General features: G+C 35.5%; 1 protein-coding gene and 2 pseudogenes across 1 annotated transcript; all 3 read right to left on the bottom strand.

The window, feature by feature from the left end:
• Nucleotides 1-1,649: 1,649 nt before the first annotated feature.
• Nucleotides 1,650-12,244, bottom strand: LOC129250802 (uncharacterized). Its single transcript, XM_054890389.1, has 8 exons — nucleotides 12,176-12,244; nucleotides 10,235-10,366; nucleotides 9,104-10,177; nucleotides 5,212-5,343; nucleotides 3,974-5,154; nucleotides 2,158-2,351; nucleotides 1,709-1,839; nucleotides 1,650-1,667 (listed from the first exon to the last, which is right to left on the bottom strand). Exons 1-8 carry the CDS (start codon nucleotides 12,242-12,244, stop codon nucleotides 1,650-1,652), a joined length of 2,931 nt encoding a protein of 976 aa, XP_054746364.1.
• Nucleotides 12,245-12,399: 155 nt separating this feature from the next.
• Nucleotides 12,400-18,458, bottom strand: LOC129250801 (uncharacterized; annotated as a pseudogene).
• Nucleotides 18,459-18,638: 180 nt separating this feature from the next.
• LOC129250800 (uncharacterized) lies at nucleotides 18,639-24,005 on the bottom strand (annotated as a pseudogene).
• Between the last annotated feature and the right edge of the window lie 237 nt (nucleotides 24,006-24,242).

Raw genomic sequence — 24,242 nt, 5'->3', positions numbered from 1 at the left:
CCTAAACGCAGCAAAGCTAAATGGAATTGGAAAATACTAACTTGCTTTATATACTCAGCCTTACGCTATAGAAATTTTCTTATTGCAGAGTTCAATTTTTGATTAATTTTTGAGTTGTGACAGACAACATTGTTATTGCCACAAATTTATTCTTTATTTCTTTATGTATTTATATGTATATTTAAACGAATTATTGTAAAAATTATTGTAATGTAAGATGAAATATTTATAAATAAATAAAGAAGAATTACTACATTACTACTATATTTCATATCTGTACATATTGTAGTTAAGTCAGAATAAGCGCCATGTTTTAAAATAATAAAATAATACTATAGAAGAAGATAAAACAAGAAGATTATTGCGATCACAACAAAATTCTGAAAAAAATGCACAGCAACCGTTGGGACTATGTTCATGAATACATATGTATTTATTAGTAAGGATAACAAAGCAAAACAATTATTGAGAATCCAAATGTGTACAATGCTGTGCTCATTAGAAAGAGAGCTAAACAAAGCAAACGTACTCATATATACATATGCGTTTGTGTGTCATCCCGCTTTGCATAGACATCGCTGTTAACAATATGAAGAAGATAAAATAAGAAGATTATTGCGATCACAACAAAATTCTGAAAAAAATTCACAGCAACCGTTGGGACTATGTTCATGAATACATATGTATTTATTAGTAAGGATAACAAAGCAAAACAATCATTGAGAATCCAAATGTATACAATGCTGTGCTCATTAGAAAGGGAGCTAAACAAAGCAAACGTACTCATATACATATATGCGTATATTTGTGTGTCAACCCGCTTTGCATAGACATCGCTGTTATCAATATGAAAATTTTGATAACTTTACACGCAAATATTTCATGAACTAATTAACCAATTTTAATTTTTATAATTTTCCGGAAATATGCTCATCAAAACCTTTCTTTTGATATATATTTCATATCTGTACGTGTTGTAGTTTAGTCAGAATAAGCGCCATGTTTTAAAATAATACTATAGACTAGTATGTAACCCCCGAAAATCGGGTGGGCTTTTTTCCCACGGAAAGTAAACAGCATATGTGACACTTTTATATATTAAAAGTTATGATGATTAGAAAAGTGTATATTTTTATTCATATGTAATACCTATGTAAGAACTTATGCATGCCTATAACATTTTTAAAATTTTGTTCAGTTAAATGAGTAATTTTCTTTTTTAAATTACTTCATTATAAACTACATTCAACGTGAGGTTTTCAGTATTGCCCATTTGAACGCGTATATTTTCCCAGGATCTAACCCGGCTTAACGCAACATAAAGTTGGCCGTGGGCAAAGCAATCCTCCTTTAAATGAAGCCCCACCCTTGATAATGTTCGCCCCTGGGCCTTATTTATAGTTATGGCGAAGCCTATTATAATTGGAAATCGGCGACGCTTCAACGTAAAGGGAAGTGTGGTTTCGCTCGGCTGCAAATTTATACGAGGCAATAGAAATCGCCTTCCCTGAGTCTCTCCGCATAACACTTCCGCGTGCAAGCAATTCGGATGCATTTCTTTTACGATAAGTCGTGTGCCATTCACCAATCCTTCTGCTGGGCTTAAATTGCGAATCAACATTATCACTGTTCCAATTTTCAATTGAAGCTTATGCGGCGGAGTCCCACTAAAATTGAGGGAGTGTAAAAATTCCACTGGGAATCTTACCTGATCTTGTGAATCTTGTGAAACAATCGTATCAGCGCTGAGATATGTACGCTCTTGACCAGGTGGCATATCGACTATACTCGAGTTTATGATGGCACATTGATCATTTTTTGGACATAATATGGCTCGGTCTTTTAAATTATCAATTTCTATTATTGCATTATTTGGTTGGAAAACCTAGTCAATGAGGTTTCCGTTTTTTTAAAGAATTTGATCAGGAATTTTTACTCTTGATACATTGTCTTGCCCTTCGCCGTGTCCTATGCGCAAAAGAAAATTACAATAGTCGGGTTCTTGACTACGCATATTGATTGTGAGCTTAAATGATTTAAAAAATTTCCACAAAGAGCAACGTTTTAAACAATTATCAACTATGCCAGTTCGCGTACTTCTCGGTACCACAGGCAAAACTTGCCTAAAGTCTCCACCCAGAATAATAATTTTCCCACCAAAAGGCGTCTCATTTTGGTGAATATCGCGCAAAAGACGATCTAAACACAACAGAGCTCTGCCAGGTACCATGCTAGCTTCATCCCAAATAATAGCTTTTGCTGCCTTTAATGCCTGACCAACTTTAGTGTTTGGTTTTACCAAAGAAACTGACGATTCAGTCAACGGTATGGGAAATTTAAAAACGCTATACCTGTAGTGGGTAATATAGTGAGTAAGAGTTTTATATAGAAATGTTTTTCCAGAGCCACCAGGTCCATCAATAAAAACAGCTTTAACAGATATACCCTCATCATTTAGCATTGTACACACTTCGTTAAAAATGTGTTTTTGTTCTCGATTAAGCTGATCTTTTAATGTTTGTGCGCATATCAAATCGACTTCAATGTCAGTTGTTAAAGTTGTAAGGTTGTCTGCAAAAGAAACTTCCGGCAAACCAAAATGTTTTAAAGATGTATTGTGGGAAAGTATTGTAAAATTTGATTAATTTCCCGCAACGCCAATATTTCACTTTCTACTACATTATTATCTCTTACAAAATCTTCAATAAAATATTCTTTAAATGTTGTCCAAAGTTCAAGGGGCGAAGTAGGTTCTCCAAACACGCAAATCATGGCAAAAATACGTCTTAACTGTGAGGGCATTTTGAAGGTAGAAACTTCTGTCAAAACAGCAACCCATTCCGAGTTATCCACTAATAGCTTTCGTTTGACGGCCGATTCCCAAAAAGAAGAGAGGAGCTCATTACCAACTGTCAATAAATCATTGTATGATTTAGGACCCTTTATGGAAACTAACAGTAAACGTAATGTAAATCGTTCTCGATCCTTGGGATCGACCGTATAAATTCTGCCTATTGCGTTGGCTAAATTTTTTCTTCTCTGCCACGAACGTGAGCCTTGTTGCCAAGTGCAATGTTCAGGAATTTCTTGGTAAGTCAATGTATTAGCAAAAGTATCTATTGTATTCAGCTTAAAGTACGCAGTAAGTGTAGTGTCTCGGAATTCCGTAATCGCTTCTGCTATAATAGCCCTGTCTTCACGAAAGTAAATATTTTGTAAATTTGGAAGGTGTACCGCAAGAGGTTTTACTGTGTGTGATTTTTCCTGCATTGGAAATTCAAAAAGTCTCCAACACGCTTCTGGTGCGCTTACATACCTAGCATCTACAAAAGTCGTTATCTCATCAAAATTAATGCAGTTACTACCAGGTTGTTCAATGATCTGAATACTTGCACAATCATATCCTTTATAGATATATTTATGTAGGTACTTAACACTTTTGATTGAAGAACATATTTCAACATTGATGTGAGCGGCATATTTTTTTGTTAAGTATTTATTATATGGTACGATCCATCGATTATCTAATTCAATTTGGTTTTGATTGACTCGAACTAAAACTTTGCTCCCGTCATCGCGGCGACGATACTGGGGATACCCATTGACATCTTGCAAAGTAACTTCTTGAAATAGTTTTGGATATTTTTTTGTGCATTCTCCAGATTCAGACATGCAAGGCGATGAAGGATTAAGTGGGCCACATGGACCATGCACCATACATTTTAAAACAATTTCATGAAGTTCAGGCTCAGTTTCTTTATTCGGAATTTCAGCACAAACAGCCAAGTCTATATTAGAAGCATCAATAATGACATCTGCATCATGAAGAGCAACCAAAATATGTGCATGCGGTAGACCTCTTTTTTGAAATTCTATTACGTATAGAAAATATTTCACCCTTCCAAATACATGCTTTTTTGAAATATCATTTAAAAGATCTTTTAGTTTTTGCTTAAAAACTCGCGCTATTAACTCAGGACGCATTTGGGGTACTTGATACTGTTCAATGTTTTGAGTTATCTCAGGCAATTTTGGATTAGAGGTAAAAGTTATGAAAAGTGACGGCTTTCCATGTTTTCTAACAATAGCCATGGCATCTTGGTAATGCATATTCATATTGCGAGGTGAGCCCAGAAAACTGGAAGGCAGAACGACAATGCGACCAGGGCGTGCATTTTCTAGTTCTGCTTGACGCATAACATAATCGTGTAAGCCAGCATATGTTTCAACTCGAAGCTGATGTTGGTGATTACGCAAAAACGCCAACCTTGCACCCTCTATTCTAACGTACTGATCAACTAAATATTGTTGCCAAAGTTTACCTGAAGCATGAAGTAAGCTGAAACCTCGAATCGCCATTCGATATCCAACGAATTGCAACTGTGTGACCCTGAACCTGCGACTTGTTCTGTATTCTTGCTCATGTAGTAGTGCTTCATCGTATCCTGGCTCACCATAGGGAAATAAAAGAGGGTAAACCAAGGGATCGCATAATCTATGTAAAGTTGAAATCGTGGTGCAATACTGTGTTTCTGAGCTGTGAGAAAATACTCTTAAATCACGGCTTGCCGGTGGTTCACCATCCTCAGTTGTGAAAACGGCTGCAGTTTCTGAGCAGTTAGGCAAATTATAACGCCGATTCGCATGACTACTGAAGAAAATCATGTTCACTTTGTGCGGAACTCGATTTGCCTGTCGTGCCCTCTGTTCCTCCTCGCGTTCAACTTGTGCCATAAATTTATACTGACGGGCTAAGGGATTCACTTTTGATATCATCTCGTGTAGGCATTTCATCAAGGAACTATCGCAATTTGCATTCCTCTGTAGTCGAATGTCAGTGGCTTGGTCAGTATCAAGTATATAAAGCTGTGCGTATAATGAGTTTGAATCATTATTAGCATGAAGAGGACCCACTCGATGGTAAATTGATCCATGTATCCGAAAACAATAAGGGCCACGTCCTGGTGGCTCTACAATTTTAGCTTCAAAAGATGCAAAAGCGAATGAGCTATTTATTTGTCTTATATTCTCTAAGTAATGGGACCGGAAAGAGTTCAAATTATTTTCAAAAACCGTTTCCAAAAAATCAGGTATGCGAGGTATCGGTATCTGCACTTTCCCACCGTGGCAGCATATAAGGCATTGATTTCTTCCCTATAAAAAATTTTTCTTTATCAAGTTTACCAAAGTTTTTCAATAATGGAAAGTTACCTTTTCACATTTAAAATGTTTAGCATTGCAATGCAAACATATACTGGTTAAACCACCAAGCGTGTTATATTCTGCATCAAATGCTGGATCTAGAGCTTTTTTGTATGTACTTGTGCTTGCATGAATACGGACCTAAAAAACATGAAATCGTTTAAAACATATATTATATGAAGCGGAAGCAAAGAGATGTAAGTTTTCAACAAAAACCGATTTAAGCGCACAACCACTTTGTTGAAACTCTATCTTATTTGAAGGATAGACATGTACTCTTTTCTAGTACGACACATCGCGTACCAAATGCCAAAAGGGCGTTTACAGCAAGTAGATGGATCCATGCCAAAAGCGTATCAAATAAAAAACTAATTTGTCTCTCTCTCTTCATTTTTTAAAACTATTTAAAATTTTGAGTTTTGCAAAAAGGATCAAGCGGACACAAAATTTTTAAATACATACATACGTTTATATATTGTAGATCAATTGTACCATATATGAACGAAAACAAAAGTGGATGCTTCTACCAATCATATCCAATACGTGACGTTTCAAACATTTATCACTTACTTACCTGCTCTATTCCTCCACTTAAAGTAGTAACTCTTCTACGAACTCTTCTTGGGCGTCCTCTAGGCATATTTTAAAATTAAATATGTATGTATGCACTTTTTTCTCAAAATAAATTCTATTTTGCGTCTGCCCAAAACTCTTATTAATTTGCACTGTTACCGTTGTTTTAAGTGAACTGACAAATTTCAAGTAAATTGTCAATTTATACCACATCATGGCAATACCATCACAACAAAATTTTGAAAAAAATTCGCAGCAACCGTTGGGACTATGTTCATGAATACATATGTATTTATTAGTAAGGATAACAAAACAAAACAATTATTGAGAATCCAAATGTATACAATGCTGTGCTCATTAGAAAGAGAGCTAAACAAAGCAAACGTACTCATATATACATATGCGTTTGTGTGTCATCCCGCTTTGCACAGACATCGCTGTTATCAATATGAAAATTTTGATAACTTTACACGCAAATATTTCATGAACAAATTAACCAATTTTAATTTTTATAATTTTCCGGAAATATGCTCATCAAAACCTTTCTTTTGATATATAATATATTTCATATCTGTACATATTGTAGTTAAGTCAGAATAAGCGCCATGTTTTAAAATAATAAAATAATACTATAGAAGAAGATAAAACAAGAAGATTATTGCGATCACAACAAAATTCTGAAAAAAATTCACAGCAACCGTTGGGACTATGTTCATGAATACATATGTATTTATTAGTAAGGATAACAAAGCAAAACAATTATTGAGAATCCAAATGTATACAATGCTGTGCTCATTAGAAAGAGAGCTAAACAAAGCAAACGTACTCATATATACATACATATGCGTTTGTGTGTCATCCCGCTTTGCATAGACATCGCTGTTAACAATATGAAAATTTTGATAATTTTACACGCAAATATTTCATGAACAAATTAACCAATTTTAATTTTTATAATTTTCCGGAAATATGCTCATCAAAACCTTTCTTTTGATATATATTTCATATCTGTACGTGTTGTAGTTTAGTCAGAATAAGCGCCATGTTTTAAAATAATACTATAGATACTATAGAAGAAGATAAAAGAAGAAGATTATTGCTATCACAACAAAATTCTGAAAAAAATTCACAGCAACCGTTGGGACTATGTTCATGAATACATATGTATTTATTAGTAAGGATAACAAAGCAAAACAATTATTGAGAATCCAAATGTATACAATGCTGTGCTCATTAGAAAGGGAGCTAAACAAAGCAAACGTACTCATATACATATATGCGTATATTTGTGTGTCAACCCGCTTTGCATAGACATCGCTGTTATCAATATGAAAATTTTGATAACTTTACACGCAAATATTTCATGAACTAATTAACCAATTTTAATTTTTATAATTTTCCGGAAATATGCTCATCAAAACCTTTCTTTTGATATATATTTCATATCTGTTCGTGTTGTAGTTTAGTCAGAATAAGCGCCATGTTTTAAAATAATACTATAGATTATAAGATTATATTATATTAATTTTTATCGGTATGGGAAATTTAAAAACGCTGTGAGCAGTTCGCCCGCCTGGCAACAAAATTGAAGCTATACCTGTCCAAGCTACGGTAATCACTGTTTCTCCAATACCACGAATATAGTGAGTAAGAGTTTTATATAGAAATGTTTTTCCAGAGCCACCAGGTCCATCAATAAAAACAGCTTTAACAGATATACCCTCATCATTTAGCATTGTACACACTTCGTTAAAAATGTGTTTTTGTTCTCGATTAAGCTGATCTTTTAATGTTTGTGCGCATATCAAATCGACTTCAATGTCAGTTGTTAAAGTTGTAAGGTTGTCTGCAAAAGAAACTTCCGGCAAACCAAAATGTTTTAAAGATGTATTGTGGGAAAGTATTGTAAAATTTGATTAATTTCCCGCAACGCCAATATTTCACTTTCTACTACATTATTATCTCTTACAAAATCTTCAATAAAATCTTCTTTAAATGTTGTCCAAAGTTCAAGGGGCGAAGTAGGTTCTCCAAACACGCAAATCATGGCAAAAATACGTCTTAACTGTGAGGGCATTTTGAAGGTAGAAACTTCTGTCAAAACAGCAACCCATTCCGAGTTATCCACTAATAGCTTTCGTTTGACGGCCGATTCCCAAAAAGAAGAGAGGAGCTCATTACCAACTGTCAATAAATCATTGTATGATTTAGGACCCTTTATGGAAACTAACAGTAAACGTAATGTATAAATTCTGCCTATTGCGTTGGCTAAATTTTTTCTTCTCTGCCACGAACGTGAGCCTTGTTGCCAAGTGCAATGTTCAGGAATTTCTTGGTAAGTCAATGTATTAGCAAAAGTATCTATTGTATTCAGCTTAAAGTACGCAGTAAGTGTAGTGTCTCGGAATTCCGTAATCGCTTCTGCTATAATAGCCCTGTCGTCACGAAAGTAAATATTTTGTAAATTTGGAAGGTGTACCGCAAGAGGTTTTACTGTGTGTGATTTTTCCTGCATTGGAAATTCAAAAAGTCTCCAACACGCTTCTGGTGCGCTTACATACCTAGCATCTACAAAAGTCGTTATCTCATCAAAATTAATGCAGTTACTACCAGGTTGTTCAATGATCTGAATACTTGCACAATCATATCCTTTATAGATATATTTATGTAGGTACTTAACACTTTTGATTGAAGAACATATTTCAACATTGATGTGAGCGGCATATTTTTTTGTTAAGTATTTATTATATGGTACGATCCATCGATTATCTAATTCAATTTGGTTTTGATTGACTCGAACTAAAACTTTGCTCCCGTCATCGCGGCGACGATACTGGGGATACCCATTGACATCTTGCAAAGTAACTTCTTGAAATAGTTTTGGATATTTTTTTGTGCATTCTCCAGATTCAGACATGCAAGGCGATGAAGGATTAAGTGGGCCACATGGACCATGCACCATACATTTTAAAACAATTTCATGAAGTTCAGGCTCAGTTTCTTTATTTGGAATTTCAGCACAAACAGCCAAGTCTATATTAGAAGCATCAATAATGGCATCTGCATCATGAAGAGCAACCAAAATATGTGCATGCGGTAGACCTCTTTTTTGAAATTCTATTACGTATAGAAAATATTTCACCCTTCCAAATACATGCTTTTTTGAAATATCATTTAAAAGATCTTTTAGTTTTTGCTTAAAAACTCGCGCTATTAACTCAGGACGCATTTGGGGTACTTGATACTGTTCAATGTTTTGAGTTATCTCAGGCCATTTTGGATTAGAGGTAAAAGTTATGAAAAGTGACAGCTTTCCATGTTTTCTAACAATAGCCATGGCATCTTGGTAATGCATATTCATATTGCGAGGTGAGCCTGGAAAACTGGAAGGCAGAACGACAATGCGACCAGGGCGTGCATTTTCTAGTTCTGCTTGACGCATAACATAATCGTGTAAGCCAGCATATGTTTCAACTCGAAGCTGATGTTGGTGATTACGCAAAAACGCCAACCTTGCACCCTCTATTCTAACGTACTGATCAACTAAATATTGTTGCCAAAGTTTACCTGAAGCATGAAGTAAGCTGAAACCTTCTCGAATCGCCATTCGATATCCAACGAATTGCAACTGTGTGACCCTGAACCTGCGACTTGTTCTGTATTCTTGCTCATGTAGTAGTGCTTCGTCGTATCCTGGCTCACCATAGGGAAATAAAAGAGGGTAAACCAAGGGATCGCATAATCTATGTAAAGTTGAAATCGTGGTGCAATACTGTGTTTCTGAGCTGTGAGAAAATACTCTTAAATCACGGCTTGCCGGTGGTTCACCATCCTCAGTTGTGAAAACGGCTGCAGTTTCTGAGCAGTTAGGCAAATTATAACGCCGATTCGCATGACTACTGAAGAAAATCATGTTCACTTTGTGCGGAACTCGATTTGCCTGTCGTGCCCTCTGTTCCTCCTCGCGTTCAACTTGTGCCATAAATTTATACTGACGGGCTAAGGGATTCACGGTTGATATCATCTCGTGTAGGCATTTCATCAAGGAACTATCGCAATTTGCATTCCTTTGTAGTCGAATGTCAGTGGCTTGGTCAGTATCAAGTATATAAAGCTGTGCGTATAATGAGTTTGAATCATTATTAGCATGAAGAGGACCCACTCGATGGTAAATTGATCCATGTATCCGAAAACAATAAGGGCCACGTCCTGGTGGCTCTACAATTTTAGCTTCAAAAGATGCAAAAGTGAATGAGCTATTTATTTGTCTTATATTCTCTAAGTAATGGGACCGGAAAGAGTTCAAATTATTTTCAAAAACCCTTTCCAAAAAATCAGGTATGCGAGGTATCGGTATCTGCACTTTCCCACCGTGGCAGCATGTAAGGCATTGATTTCTTCCCTATAAAAAATTTTTCTTTATCAAGTTTACCAAAGTTTTTCAATAATGGAAAGTTACCTTTTCACATTTAAAATGTTTAGCATTGCAATGCAAACATATACTGGTTAAACCACCAAGCGTGTTATATTCTGCATTAAATGCTGGATCTAGAGCTTTTTTGTATGTACTTGTGCTTGCATGAATACGGACCTAAAAAACATGAAATCGTTTAAAACATATATTATATGAAGCGGAAGCAAAGAGATGTAAGTTTTCAACAAAAACCGATTTAAGCGCACAACCACTTTGTTGAAACTCTATCTTATTTGAAGGATAGACATGTACTCTTTTCTAGTACGACACATCGCGTACCAAATGCCAAAAGGGCGTTTACAGCAAGTAGATGGATCCATGCCAAAAGCGTATCAAATAAAAAACTAATTTGTCTCTCTCTCTTCATTTTTTAAAACTATTTAAAATTTTGAGTTTTGCAAAAAGGATCAAGCGGACACAAAATTTTTAAATACATACATACGTTTATATATTGTAGATCAATTGTACCATATATGAACGAAAACAAAAGTGGATGCTTCTACCAATCATATCCAATACGTGACGTTTCAAACATTTATCACTTACTTACCTGCTCTATTCCTCCACTTAAAGTAGGAACTCTTCTACGAACTCTTCTTAGGCGTCCTCTAGGCATATTTTAAAATTAAATATGTATGTATGTACTTTTTTCTCAAAATAAATTCTATTTTGCGTCTGCCCAAAACTCTTACTAATTTGAAATATGCTCATCAAAACCTTTCTTTTGATATATATTTCATATCTGTACGTGTTGTAGTTTAGTCGGAATAAGCGCCATGTTTTAAAATAATACTATAGATACTATAGAAGAAGATAAAAGAAGAAGATTATTGCGATCACAACAAAATTCTGAAAAAAATTCACAGCAACCGTTGGGACTATGTTCATGAATACATATGTATGTATTTATTAGTAAGGATAACAAAGCAAAACAATCATTGAGAATCCAAATGTATACAATGCTGTGCTCATTAGAAAGGGAGCTAAACAAAGCAAACGTACTCATATATACATATGTGTTTGTGTGTCATCCCGCTTTGCATAGACATCGCTGTTATCAATATGAAAATTTTGATAACTTTACACGCAAATATTTCATGAACAAATTAATCAATTTTAATTTTTATAATTTTCCGGAAATATGCTCATCAAAACCTTTCTTTTGATATATATTTCATATCTGTACGTGTTGTAGTTTAGTCAGAATAAGCGCCATGTTTTAAAATAATACTATAGACTAGTATGTAACCCCCGAAAATCGGGTGGGCTTTTTTCCCACGGAAAGTAAACAGCATATGTGACACTTTTATATATTAAAAGTTATGATGATTAGAAAAGTGTATATTTTTATTCATATGTAATACCTACATATGTAAGAACTTATGCATGCCTATAACATTTTTAAAATTTTGTTCAGTTAAATGAGTAATTTTCTTTTTTAAATTACTTCATTATAAACTACATTCAACGTGAGGTTTTCGGTATTGCCCATTTGAACGCGTATATTTTCCCAGGATCTAACCCGGCTTAACGCAACATAAAGTTGGCCGTGGGCAAAGCAATCCTCCTTTAAATCAAGCGCCACCCTTGATAATGTTCGCCCCTGGACCTTATTTATAGTTATGGCGAAGCCTATTATAATTGGAAATTGGCGACGCTTCAACGTAAAGGGAAGTGTGGTTTCGCCGGCTGCAAATTTATACGAGGCAATAGAAATCGCCTTCCCTGAGTCTCTCCGCATAACACTTCCGCGTGCAAGCAATTCGGATGCATTTCTTTTACGATAAGTCGTGTGCCATTCACCAATCCTTCTGCTGGGCTTAAATTGCGAATCAACATTATCACTGTTCCAATTTTCAATTGAAGCTTATGCGGCGGAGTCCCACTAAAATTGAGGGAGTGTAAAAATTCCACTGGGAATCTTACCTGATCTTGTGAATCTTGTGAAACAATCGTATCAGCGTTGAGATATGTACGCTCTTGAGCAGGTAGCATATCGACTATACTCGAGTTTATGATGGCACATTGATCATTTTTTGGACATAATATGGCTCGGTCTTTTAAATTATCAATTTCTATTATTCCATTATTTGGTTGGAAAACCCAGTCAATGAGGTTTCCGTTTTTTAAAAGAATTTGATCAGGAATTTTTACTCTTGATACATTGTCTTGCCCTTCGCCGTGTCCTATGCGCAAAAGAAAATTACAATAGTCGGGTTCTTGACTACGCATATTGATTGTGAGCTTAAATGATTTAAAAAATTTCCACAAAGAGCAACGTTTTAAACAATTATCAACTATGCCAGTTCGCGTACTTCTCGGTACCACAGGCAAAACTTGCCTAAAGTCTCCACCCAGAATAATAATTTTCCCACCAAAAGGCGTCTCATTTTGGTGAATATCGCGCAAAAGACGATCTAAACACAACAGAGCTCTGCCAGGTACCATGCTAGCTTCATCCCAAATAATAGCTTTTGCTGCCTTTAATGCCTGACCAACTTTAGTGTTTGGTTTTACCAAAGAAACTGACGATTCAGTCAACGGTATGGGAAATTTAAAAACGCTGTGAGCAGTTCGCCCGCCTGGCAACAAAATTGAAGCTATACCTGTCCAAGCTACGGTAATCACTGTTTCTCCAATACCACGAATATAGTGAGTAAAAGTTTTATATAGAAATGTTTTCCAGAGCCACCAGGTCCATCAATAAAAACAGCTTTAACAGATATACCCTCATCATTTAGCATTGTACACACTTCGTTAAAAATGTGTTTTTGTTCTCGATTAAGCTGATCTTTTAATGTTTGTACGCATATCAAATCGACTTCAATGTCAGTTGTTAAAATTGTAAGGTTTCTGCAAAAGAAACTTCCGGCAAACCAAAATGTTTTAAAGATGTATTGTGGGAAAGTATTGTAAAATTTGATTAATTTCCCGCAACGCCAATATTTCACTTTCTACTACATTATTATCTCTTACAAAATCTTCAATAAAATATTCTTTAAATGTTGTCCAAAGTTCAAGGGGCGAAGTAGGTTCTCCAAATACGCAAATCATGGCAAAAATACGTCTTAACTGTGAGGGCATTTTGAAGGTAGAAACTTCTGTCAAAACAGCAACCCATTCCGAGTTATCCACTAATAGCTTTCGTTTGACGGCCGATTCCCAAAAAGAAGAGAGGAGCTCATTACCAACTGTCAATAAATCATTGTATGATTTAGGACCCTTTATGGAAACTAACAGTAAACGTAATGTATAAATTCTGCCTATTGCGTTGGCTAAATTTTTTCTTCTCTGCCACGAACGTGAGCCTTGTTGCCAAGTGCAATGTTCAGGAATTTCTTGGTAAGTCAATGTATTAGCAAAAGTATCTATTGTATTCAGCTTAAAGTACGCAGTAAGTGTAGTGTCTCGGAATTCCGTAATCGCTTCTGCTATAATAGCCCTGTCTTCACGAAAGTAAATATTTTGTAAATTTGGAAGGTGTACCGCAAGAGGTTTTACTGTGTGTGATTTTTCCTGCATTGGAAATTCAAAAAGTCTCCAACACGCTTCTGGTGCGCTTACATACCTAGCATCTACAAAAGTCGTTATCTCATCAAAATTAATGCAGTTACTAACAGGTTGTTCAATGATCTGAATACTTGCACAATCATATCCTTTATAGATATATTTATGTAGGTACTTAACACTTTTGATTGAAGAACATATTTCAACATTGATGTGAGCGGCATATTTTTTTGTTAAGTATTTATTATATGGTACGATCCATCGATTATCTAATTCAATTTGGTTTTGATTGACTCGAACTAAAACTTTGCTCCCGTCATCGCGGCGACGATACTGGGGATACCCATTGACATCTTGCAAAGTAACTTCTTGAAATAGTTTTGGATATTTTTTTGTGCATTCTCCAGATTCAGACATGCAAGGCGATGAAGGATTAAGTGGGCCACATGGACCATGCACCATACATTTTAAAACAATTTCATGAAGTTCAGGCTCAGTTTCTTTATTCGGAATTTCAGCACAAACAGTTAAGTCTATATTAGAAGCATCAATAATGGCATCTGCATCATGAAGAGCAACCAAAATATGTGCATGCGGTAGACCTCTTTTTTGAAATTCTATTACGTATAGAAAATATTTCACCCTTCCAAATACATGCTTTTTTGAAATATCATTTAAAAGATCTTTTAGTTTTTGCTTAAAAACTCGCGCTATTAACTCAGGACGCATTTGGGGTACTTGATACTGTTCAATGTTTTGAGTTATCTCAGGCCATTTTGGATTAGAGGTAAAAGTTATGAAAAATGACGGCTTTCCATGTTTTCTAACAATAGCCATGGCATCTTGGTAATGCATATTCATATTGCGAGGTGAGCCTAGAAAACTGGAAGGCAGAACGACAATGCGACCAGGGCGTGCATTTTCTAGTTCTGCTTGACTCATAACATAATCGTGTAAGCCAGCATATGTTTCAACTCGAAGCTGATGTTGGTGATTACGCAAAAACGCCAACCTTGCACCCTCTATTCTAACTTTATCAACTAAATATTGTTGCCAAAGTTTACCTGAAGCATGAAGTAAGCTGAAACCTTCTCGAATCGCCATTCGATATCCAACGAATTGCAACTGTGTGACCCTGAACCTGCGACTTGTTCTGTATTCTTGCTCATGTAGTAGTGCTTCGTCGTATCCTGGCTCACCATAGGGAAATAAAAGAGGGTAAACCAAGGGATCGCATAATCTATGTAAAGTTGAAATCGTGGTGCAATACTGTGTTTCTGAGCTGTGAGAAAATACTCTTAAATCACGACTTGCCGGTGGTTCACCATCCTCAGTTGTGAAAACGGCTGCAGTTTCTGAGCAGTTAGGCAAATTATAACGCCGATTCGCATGACTACTGAAGAAAATCATGTTCACTTTGTGCGGAACTCGATTTGCCTGTCGTGCCCTCTATTCCTCCTCGCGTTCAACTTGTGCCATAAATTTATACTGACGGGCTAAGGGATTCACGGTTGATATCATCTCGTGTAGGCATTTCATCAAGGAACTATCGCAATTTGCATTCCTTTGTAGTCGAATGTCAGTGGCTTGGTCAGTATCAAGTATATAAAGCTGTGCGTATAATGAGTTTGAATCATTATTAGCATGAAGAGGACCCACTCGATGGTAAATTGATCCATGTATCCGAAAACAATAAGGGCCACGTCCTGGTGGCTCTACAATTTTAGCTTCAAAAGATGCAAAAGTGAATGAGCTATTTATTTGTCTTATATTCTCTAAGTAATGGGACCGGAAAGAGTTCAAATTATTTTCAAAAACCCTTTCCAAAAAATCAGGTATGCGAGGTATCGGTATCTGCACTTTCCCACCGTGGCAGCATGTAAGGAATTGATTTCTTCCCTATAAAAAATTTTTCTTTATCAAGTTTACCAAAGTTTTTCACATTTAAAATGTTTAGTATTGCAATGCAAACATATATTGGTTAAACCACCAAGCGTGTTATATTCTGCATTAAATGCTGGATCTAGAGCTTTTTTGTATGTACTTGTGCTTGCATGAATACGGACCTAAAAAACATGAAATCGTTTAAAACATATATTATATGAAGCGGAAGCAAAGAGATGTAAGTTTTCAACAAAAACCGATTTAAGCGCACAACCACTTTGTTAAAACTCTATCTTATTTGAAGGATAGACATGTACTCTTTTCTAGTACGACACATCGCGTGCCAAATGCCAAAAGGGCGTTTACAGCAAGTAGATGGATCCATGCCAAAAGCGTATCAAATAAAAAACTAATTTGTCTCTCTCTCTTCATTTTTTAAAACTATTTAAAATTTTGAGTTTTGCAAAAAGGATCAAGCGAACACAAAATTTTTAAATACATACATACGTTTATATATTGTAGATCAATTGTACCATATATGAACGAAAATAAAAGTGGATGCTTCTACCAATCATATCCAATACGTGACGTTTCAAACATTTATCACTTACTTACCTGCTCTATTCCTCCACTTAAAGTAGGAACTCTTCTACGAACTATTCTTGGGCGTCCTCTAGGCATATTTTAAAATTAACTATGTATGTATGTACTTTTTTCTCAAAATAAATTCTATTTTGCGTCTGCCCAAAACTCTTACTAATTTGAAATATGCTCATCAAAACCTTTCTTTTGATATATATTTCATATCTGTACGTGTTGTAGTTTAGTCGGAATAAGCGCCATGTTTTAAAATAATACTATAGATACTATAGAAGAAGATAAAAGAAGAAGATTATTGCGATCACAACAAAATTCTGAAAAAAATTCACAGCAACCGTTGGGACTATGTTCATGAATACATATGTATTTATTAGTAAGGATAACAAAGCAAAACAATTATTGAGAATCCAAATGTATACAATGCTGTGCTCATTAGAAAGAGAGCTAAACAAAGCAAACGTACTTATATACATATATGCGTATATTTGTGTGTCAACCCGCTTTGCATAGATATCGCTGTTATCAATATGAAAATTTTGATAACTTTACACGCAAATATTTCATGAACTAATTAACCAATTTTAATTTTTATAATTTTCCGGAAATATGCTCATCAAAACCTTTCTTTTGATATATATTTCATATCTGTACGTGTTGTAGTTTAGTCAGAATAAGCGCCATGTTTTAAAATAATACTATAGATTATAAGATTATATTATATTAAATTTTATCGGTATGGGAAATTTAAAAACGCTGTGAGCAGTTCGCCCGCCTGGCAACAAAATTGAAGCTATACCTGTCCAAGCTACGGTAATCACTGTTTCTCCAATACCACGAATATAGTGAGTAAGAGTTTTATATAGAAATGTTTTTCCAGAGCCACCAGGTCCATCAATAAAAACAGCTTTAACAGATATGCCCTCATCATTTAGCATTGTACATACTTCGTCAAAAATGTGTTTTTGTTCTCGATTAAGCTGATCTTTTAATGTTTGTGCGCATATCAAATCGACTTCAATGTCAGTTGTTAAAGTTGTAAGGTTGTCTGCAAAAGAAACTTCCGGCAAACCAAAATGCTTTAAAGATGTATTGTGGGAAAGTATTGCAAAATTTGATTAATTTCCCGCAACGCCAATATTTCACTTTCTACTACATTATTATCTCTTACAAAATCTTCAATAAAATATTCTTTAAATGTTGTCCAAAGTTCAAGGGGCGAAGTAGGTTCTCCAAACACGCAAATCATGGCAAAAATACGTCTTAACTGTGAGGGCATTTTGAAGGTAGAAACTTCTGTCAAAACAGCAACCCATTCCGAGTTATCCACTAATAGCTTTCGTTTGACGGCGGAAGTCGTTATCTCATCAAAATTAATGCAGTTACTAACAGGTTGTTCAATGATCTGAATACTTGCACAATCATATCCTTTATAGATATATTTATGTAGGTACTTAACACTTTTGATTGAAGAACATATTTCAACATTGATGTGAGCGGCGTATTTTTTTGTTAAGTATTTATTATATGGTACGATCCATCGATTATCTAATTCAATTTGGTTTTGATTGACTCGAACTAAAACTTTGCTCCCGTCATCGCGGCGACGATACTGGGGATACCCATTGACATCTTGCAAAATAACTTCTTGAAATAGTTTTGGTTATTTTTTTGTGCATTCTCCAGATTTAGACATGCAAGGCGATGAAGGATTAAGTGGGCCACATGGACCATGCACCATACATTTTAAAACAATTTCATGAAGTTCAGGCTCAGTTTCTTTATTCGGAATTTCAGCACAAACAGTTAAGTCTATATTAGAAGCATCAATAATGGCATCTGCATCATGAAGAGCAACCAAAATATGTGCATGCGGTAGACCTCTTTTTTGAAATTCTATTACGTATAGAAAATATTTCACCCTTCCAAATACATGCTTTTTTGAAATATCATTTAAAAGATCTTTTAGTTTTTGCTTAAAAACTCGCGCTATTAACTCAGGACGCATTTGGGGTACTTGATACTGTTCAATGTTTTGAGTTATCTCAGGCCATTTTGGATTAGAGGTAAAAGTTATGAAAAGTGACGGCTTTCCATGTTTTCTAACAATAGCCATGGCATCTTGGTAATGCATATTCATATTGCGAGGTGAGCCTGGAAAACTGGAAGGCAGAACGACAATGCGACCAGGGCGTGCATTTTCTAGTTCTGCTTGACGCATAACATAATCGTGTAAGCCAGCATATGTTTCAACTCGAAGCTGATGTTGGTGATTACGCAAAAACGCCAACCTTGCACCCTCTATTCTAACGTACTGATCAACTAAATATTGTTGCCAAAGTTTACCTGAAGCATGAAGTAAGCTGAAACCTTCTCGAATCGCCATTCGATATCCAACGAATTACAACTGTGTGACCCTGAACCTGCGACTTGTTCTGTATTCTTGCTCATGTAGTAGTGCTTCGTCGTATCCTGGCTCACCATAGGGAAATAAAAGAGGGTAAACCAAGGGATCGCATAATCTATGTAAAGTTGAAATCGTGGTGCAATACTGTGTTTCTGAGCTGTGAGAAAATACTCTTAAATCACGGCTTGCCGGTGGTTCACCATCCTCAGTTGTGAAAACGGCTGCAATTTCTGAGCAATTAGGCAAATTATAACGCCGATTCGCATGACTACTGAAGAAAATCATGCTCACTTTGTGCGGAACTCGATTTGCCTGTCGTGCCCTCTATTCCTCCTCGCGTTCAACTTGTGCCATAAATTTATACTGACGGGCTAAGGGATTCACGGTTGATATCATCTCGTGTAGGCATTTCATCAAGGAACTATCGCAATTTGCATTCCTTTGTAGTCGAATGTCAGTGGCTTGGTCAGTATCAAGTATATAAAGCTGTGCGTATAATGAGTTTGAATCATTATTAGCATGAAGAGGACCCACTCGATGGTAAATTGATCCATGTATCCGAAAACAATAAGGGCCACGTCCTGGTGGCTCTACAATTTTAGCTTCAAAAGATGCAAAAGCGAATGAGCTATTTATTTGCCTTATATTCTCTAAGTAATGGGACCGGAAAGAGTTCAAATTATTTTCAAAAACCCTTTCCAAAAAATCAGGTATGCGAGGTATCGGTATCTGCACTTTCCCACCGTGGCAGCATGTAAGGAATTGATTTCTTCCCAATAAAAATTTTTTCTTTATCAAGTTTACCAAAGTTTTTCAATAATGGAAAGTTACCTTTTCACATTTAAAATGTTTAGCATTGCAATGCAAACATATATTGGTTAAACCACCAAGCGTGTTATATTCTGCATTAAATGCTGGATCTAGAGCTTTTTTGTATGTACTTGTGCTTGCATGAATACGGACCTAAAAAACATGAAATCGTTTAAAACATATATTATATGAAGCGGAAGCAAAGAGATGTAAGTTTTCAACAAAAACCGATTTAAGCGCACAACCACTTTGTTAAAACTCTATCTTATTTGATGGATAGACATGTACTCTTTTCTAGTACGACACACCGCGTGCCAAATGCCAAAAGGGCGTTTACAGCAAGTAGATGGATCCATGCCAAAAGCGTATCAAATAAAAAACTAATTTGTCTCTCTCTCTTCATTTTTTAAAACTATTTAAAATTTTGAGTTTTGCAAAAAGGATCAAGCGGACACAAAATTTTTAAATACATACATACGTTTATATATTGTAGATCAATTGTACCATATATGAACGAAAAGCAAAGTGAATGCTTCTACCAATCATATCCAATACGTGACGTTTCAAACATTTATCGCTTACTTACCTGCTCTATTCCTCCACTTAAAGTAGGAACTCTTCTACGAACTCTTCTTGGGCGTCCTCTAGGCATATTTTAAAATTAAATATATATGTATGTACTTTTTTCTCAAAATAAATTTTATTTTGCGTCTGCCCAAAACTCTTACTAATTTGCACTGTTACCGTTGTTTTAAGTGAACTGACAAATTTCAAGTAAATTGTCAATTTATACCACATCATGGCAATACCATCACAACAAAATTTTGAAAAAAATTCGCAGCAACCGTTGGGACTATGTTCATGAATACATATGTATTTATTAGTAAGGATAACAAAACAAAACAATTATTGAGAATCCCAATGTATAAGTTAACACCGCTTACGCTGAAAGGTCATCCGCTGCACGCGCTTCCGTTCTAAAACCTTTTTGCTGACGCTATGTTTGCTACAAACCGTATGAACGGCAATACATGAAATTCCGGGAACACGAGCACGTGGCACGGCAGGTGAATGAGGTGATGGATAAGTTACAATAGCTTTAAGTAACTCTGTAACAGTTAGTCTTAATTTGACAAGTGAATAAATAACAAGGAGCTTGCTCCGAAAAAATAATTTTTTTTACATTTCTCAAAATAAATGTAATTAATTGGCGCCCAACGTGGTAAGGGCAAAAGGATAACGGGTTTTTTTTGGTGAAAAGTTAATAACAGTGTTTAATTCGGCCTAATTAGCCCGCCACACGCAAAATAAAATCGAGTATTCACCGATGCCTAAGTCGGCCTAAAGTAGCCCGCAGCATAAAAAGTAAAAATCCCGTCGTCACCAGTGCTTAAGTCGGCCTAAAGAAGCCCGCCGGACAATCCGAAGCCCTGAACACCACGAAGAACTCCTGTAAAAGGACATGTTACAACCACGTCTGTAGACCAGTTCGCAGACAACCTCGCGAGAAGGAGTACTGATAGACCCCCAGTAGCTGAAATAGGCAAAAAGGACCCCCTACAGACTTTGTGTAGGCAACGGCGAAGCAACATGGTAAATAGCAAGGACACACTACTAACGTTGATCATACTTATCTTGACGACCACTAGTCTAGCGGACACGGAAATATTGAATTACACAAAAAATCACATAATAACGATTAATAACGGACAAGCTAAGATACAGGAAGGAACATTTAAGATAATACATCTTATTGACTTGGACCAATACGACTATTTCCTAAAGGACATACTTACATACCTCGACAAGAACATTCCCATAAACAACCTTTTCTACCCCATCCTCAAATCTCAAATAGATATATCATTAGAAATACTTTCAAATATAAGACCTAAAAAGGAATTTAGAACTAAGAGAGCAATAAATACATTAGGAACGGTATGGAAGTATATTGCAGGTACTCCAGACCACGAGGATTTTGAAATTTTGAATAATGATTTAAATGAACTTAAGAAAAACAATAATGAACAAGTAATAATTAATGAAGCTTTTAACGAAAGAATTAACAATTTAACCAAGCTAGGAAATCAGTTACTAAACTCGATAAGGAAAGATAATTATGTAATAAGTGAAATAACATTGAATCTTGAAAGTAGAATAAGAATTATCAAAGAAGAATTAATAAATATAAAGTATGCCATTCAATGGGCAAAAATTGGAATCATTAATACAATATTATTGAATAAAAGAGAAATTGAAATAGCGATTATGAAATTAAAAGAAGAAAGAATGCCATTCGCATCAATTGAAGAAGCATTAGAATATGCAAAAGTTAATATAATAAGTAAAGAATCAAGAATTTTGTACTTAGTAAAAATACCACTAACGAGTAACATTACTTATAAGAATATTATAATAAGATCAGTTAAGAGAAACAAAGAAATTATCAAACTTTATTTTGAAGAAATTTTAAAAGATAAAAATGATATATATGGTATTAAAGATAAATGTACGAAATACAATGGAATAAAAATTTGTGAAAGAAGCAAAGTAATTAACTTTAGTAATAGTACCTGCATCCCTCAATTAATAAGTAGTCAAAATTCACTTTGTACGATAAGCAACAATCAACACATACCGACTATAGAAGAGATACAACCCGGAATAATTCTACTAAATGATTTCAATGGAACAGTAAAAACGGAAAGAGAGCAGAGATCAATTATGGGTACATACCTAATTAAATTCCACAACACATCACTAAGTATCAACAACGAAACATTCACCAATATGGAAATGCCAACACTAATAGCAGAACCAGCGATTATACAGCCAACACCGTTAGAAAAAGAACGCATCAGCATTTTGTCATTAGAAGCCCTCAACGAGTTGCAAATTAACAACACAAAAAGAATAAACCTGTTAAAAACAGATTCAGCAGTAAACAAGAGCACAATGCTAGGACTAGCAATCATCCTAACAGCAATCGTAATAACCTTTAAATTCTGGATAAAACCCAAGTCAAAGGCTATCATTCAAGAAGTACCAAATGAACCACTCACAATAGTCGATCTAAAGACCAGCGCGTCAGCGAATCTCCCAGCTGCACCAATCAACCCAATCAATAGCCAACTCGAAGCCACCATTAGTTATTCAAATCTTCGGTTACATGACCTACCCTATTTTTAAATAAGACGATCGAGGACAATCGTTCTTAAGAAGGGAGGAGTTAACACCGCTTACGCTGAAAGTTCATTCGCTGCACGCGCTTCCGTTCTAAAACCTTTTTGCTGACGCTATGTTTGCTACAAACCGTGTGAACGGCAATACATGAAATTCCGGGAACACGATCACGTGGCACGGCAGGTGAATGAGATGATGAATAAGTTACAATAGCTTTAAGTAACTCTGTAACAGTTAGTCTTAATTTGACAAGTGAATAAATAACAAGGAGCTTGCTCCGAAAAAATATTTTTTTTTACATTTCTCAAAATAAATGTAATTAATTTATACAATGCTGTGCTCATTAGAAAGGGAGCTAAACAAAGCAAACTTACTTATATACATATATGCGTATATTTGTGTGTCAACCCGCTTTGCATAGACATCGCTGTTATCAATATGAAAATTTTGATAACTTTACACGCAAATATTTCATGAACTAATTAACCAATTTTAATTTTTATAATTTTCCGGAAATATGCTCATCAAAACCTTTCTTTTGATATATATTTCATATTTGTACGTGTTGTAGTTTAGTCAGAATAAGCGCCATGTTTTAAAATAATACTATAGACTAGTATGTAACCCCCGAAAATCGGGTGGGCTTTTTTCCCACGGAAAGTAAACAGCATATGTGACACTTTTATATATTAAAAGTTATGATGATTAGAAAAGTGTATATTTTTATTCATATGTAATACCTATGTAAGAACTTATGCATGCCTATAACATTTTTAAAATTTTGTTCAGTTAAATGAGTAATTTTCTTTTTTAAATTACTTCATTATAAACTACATTCAACGTGAGGTTTTCGTTATTGCCCATTTGATCGCGTATATTTTCCCAGGATCTAACCCGGCTTAACGCAACATAAAGTTGGCCGTGGGCAAAGCAACCCTCCTTTAAATCAAGCGCCACCCTTGATAATGTTCGCCCCTGGACCTTATTTATAGTTATGGCGAAGGCTACTATAATTGGAAATTGGCGAGGCTTCAACGTAAAGGGAAGTGTGGTTTCGCTCGGCTGCAAATTTATACGAGGCAATAGAAATCGCCTTCCCTGAGTCTCTCCGCATAACACTTCCGCGTGCAAGCAATTCGGATGCATTTCTTTTACGATAAGTCGTGTGCCATTCACCAATCCTTCTGCTGGGCTTAAATTGCGAATCAACCTTATCACTGTTCCAATTTTCAATTGAAGCTTATGCGGCGGAGTCCCACTAAAATTGAGGGAGTGTAAAAATTTCACTGGGAATCTTACCTGATCTTGTGAATCTTGTGAAACAATCGTATCAGCACTGAGATATGTACGCTCTTGACCAGGTAGCATATCGACTATACTCGAGTTTATGATGGCACATTGATCATTTTTTGGACATAATATGGCTCGGTCTTTTAAATTATCAATTTCTATTATTCCATTATTTGGTTGGAAAACCCAGTCAATGAGGTTTCCGTTTTTTAAAAGAATTTGATCAGGAATTTTTACTCTTGATGCATTGTCTTGCCCTTCGCCGTGTCCTATGCGCAAAAGAAAATTACAATAGTCGGGTTCTTGACTACGCAT

The sequence above is a fragment of the Anastrepha obliqua genome, chromosome 6 (genome assembly GCF_027943255.1).
Source record: "Anastrepha obliqua isolate idAnaObli1 chromosome 6, idAnaObli1_1.0, whole genome shotgun sequence".
NCBI lineage: Eukaryota > Metazoa > Arthropoda > Insecta > Diptera > Tephritidae > Anastrepha > Anastrepha obliqua.
This window is presented reverse-complemented; position numbering and strand designations above follow the sequence as displayed.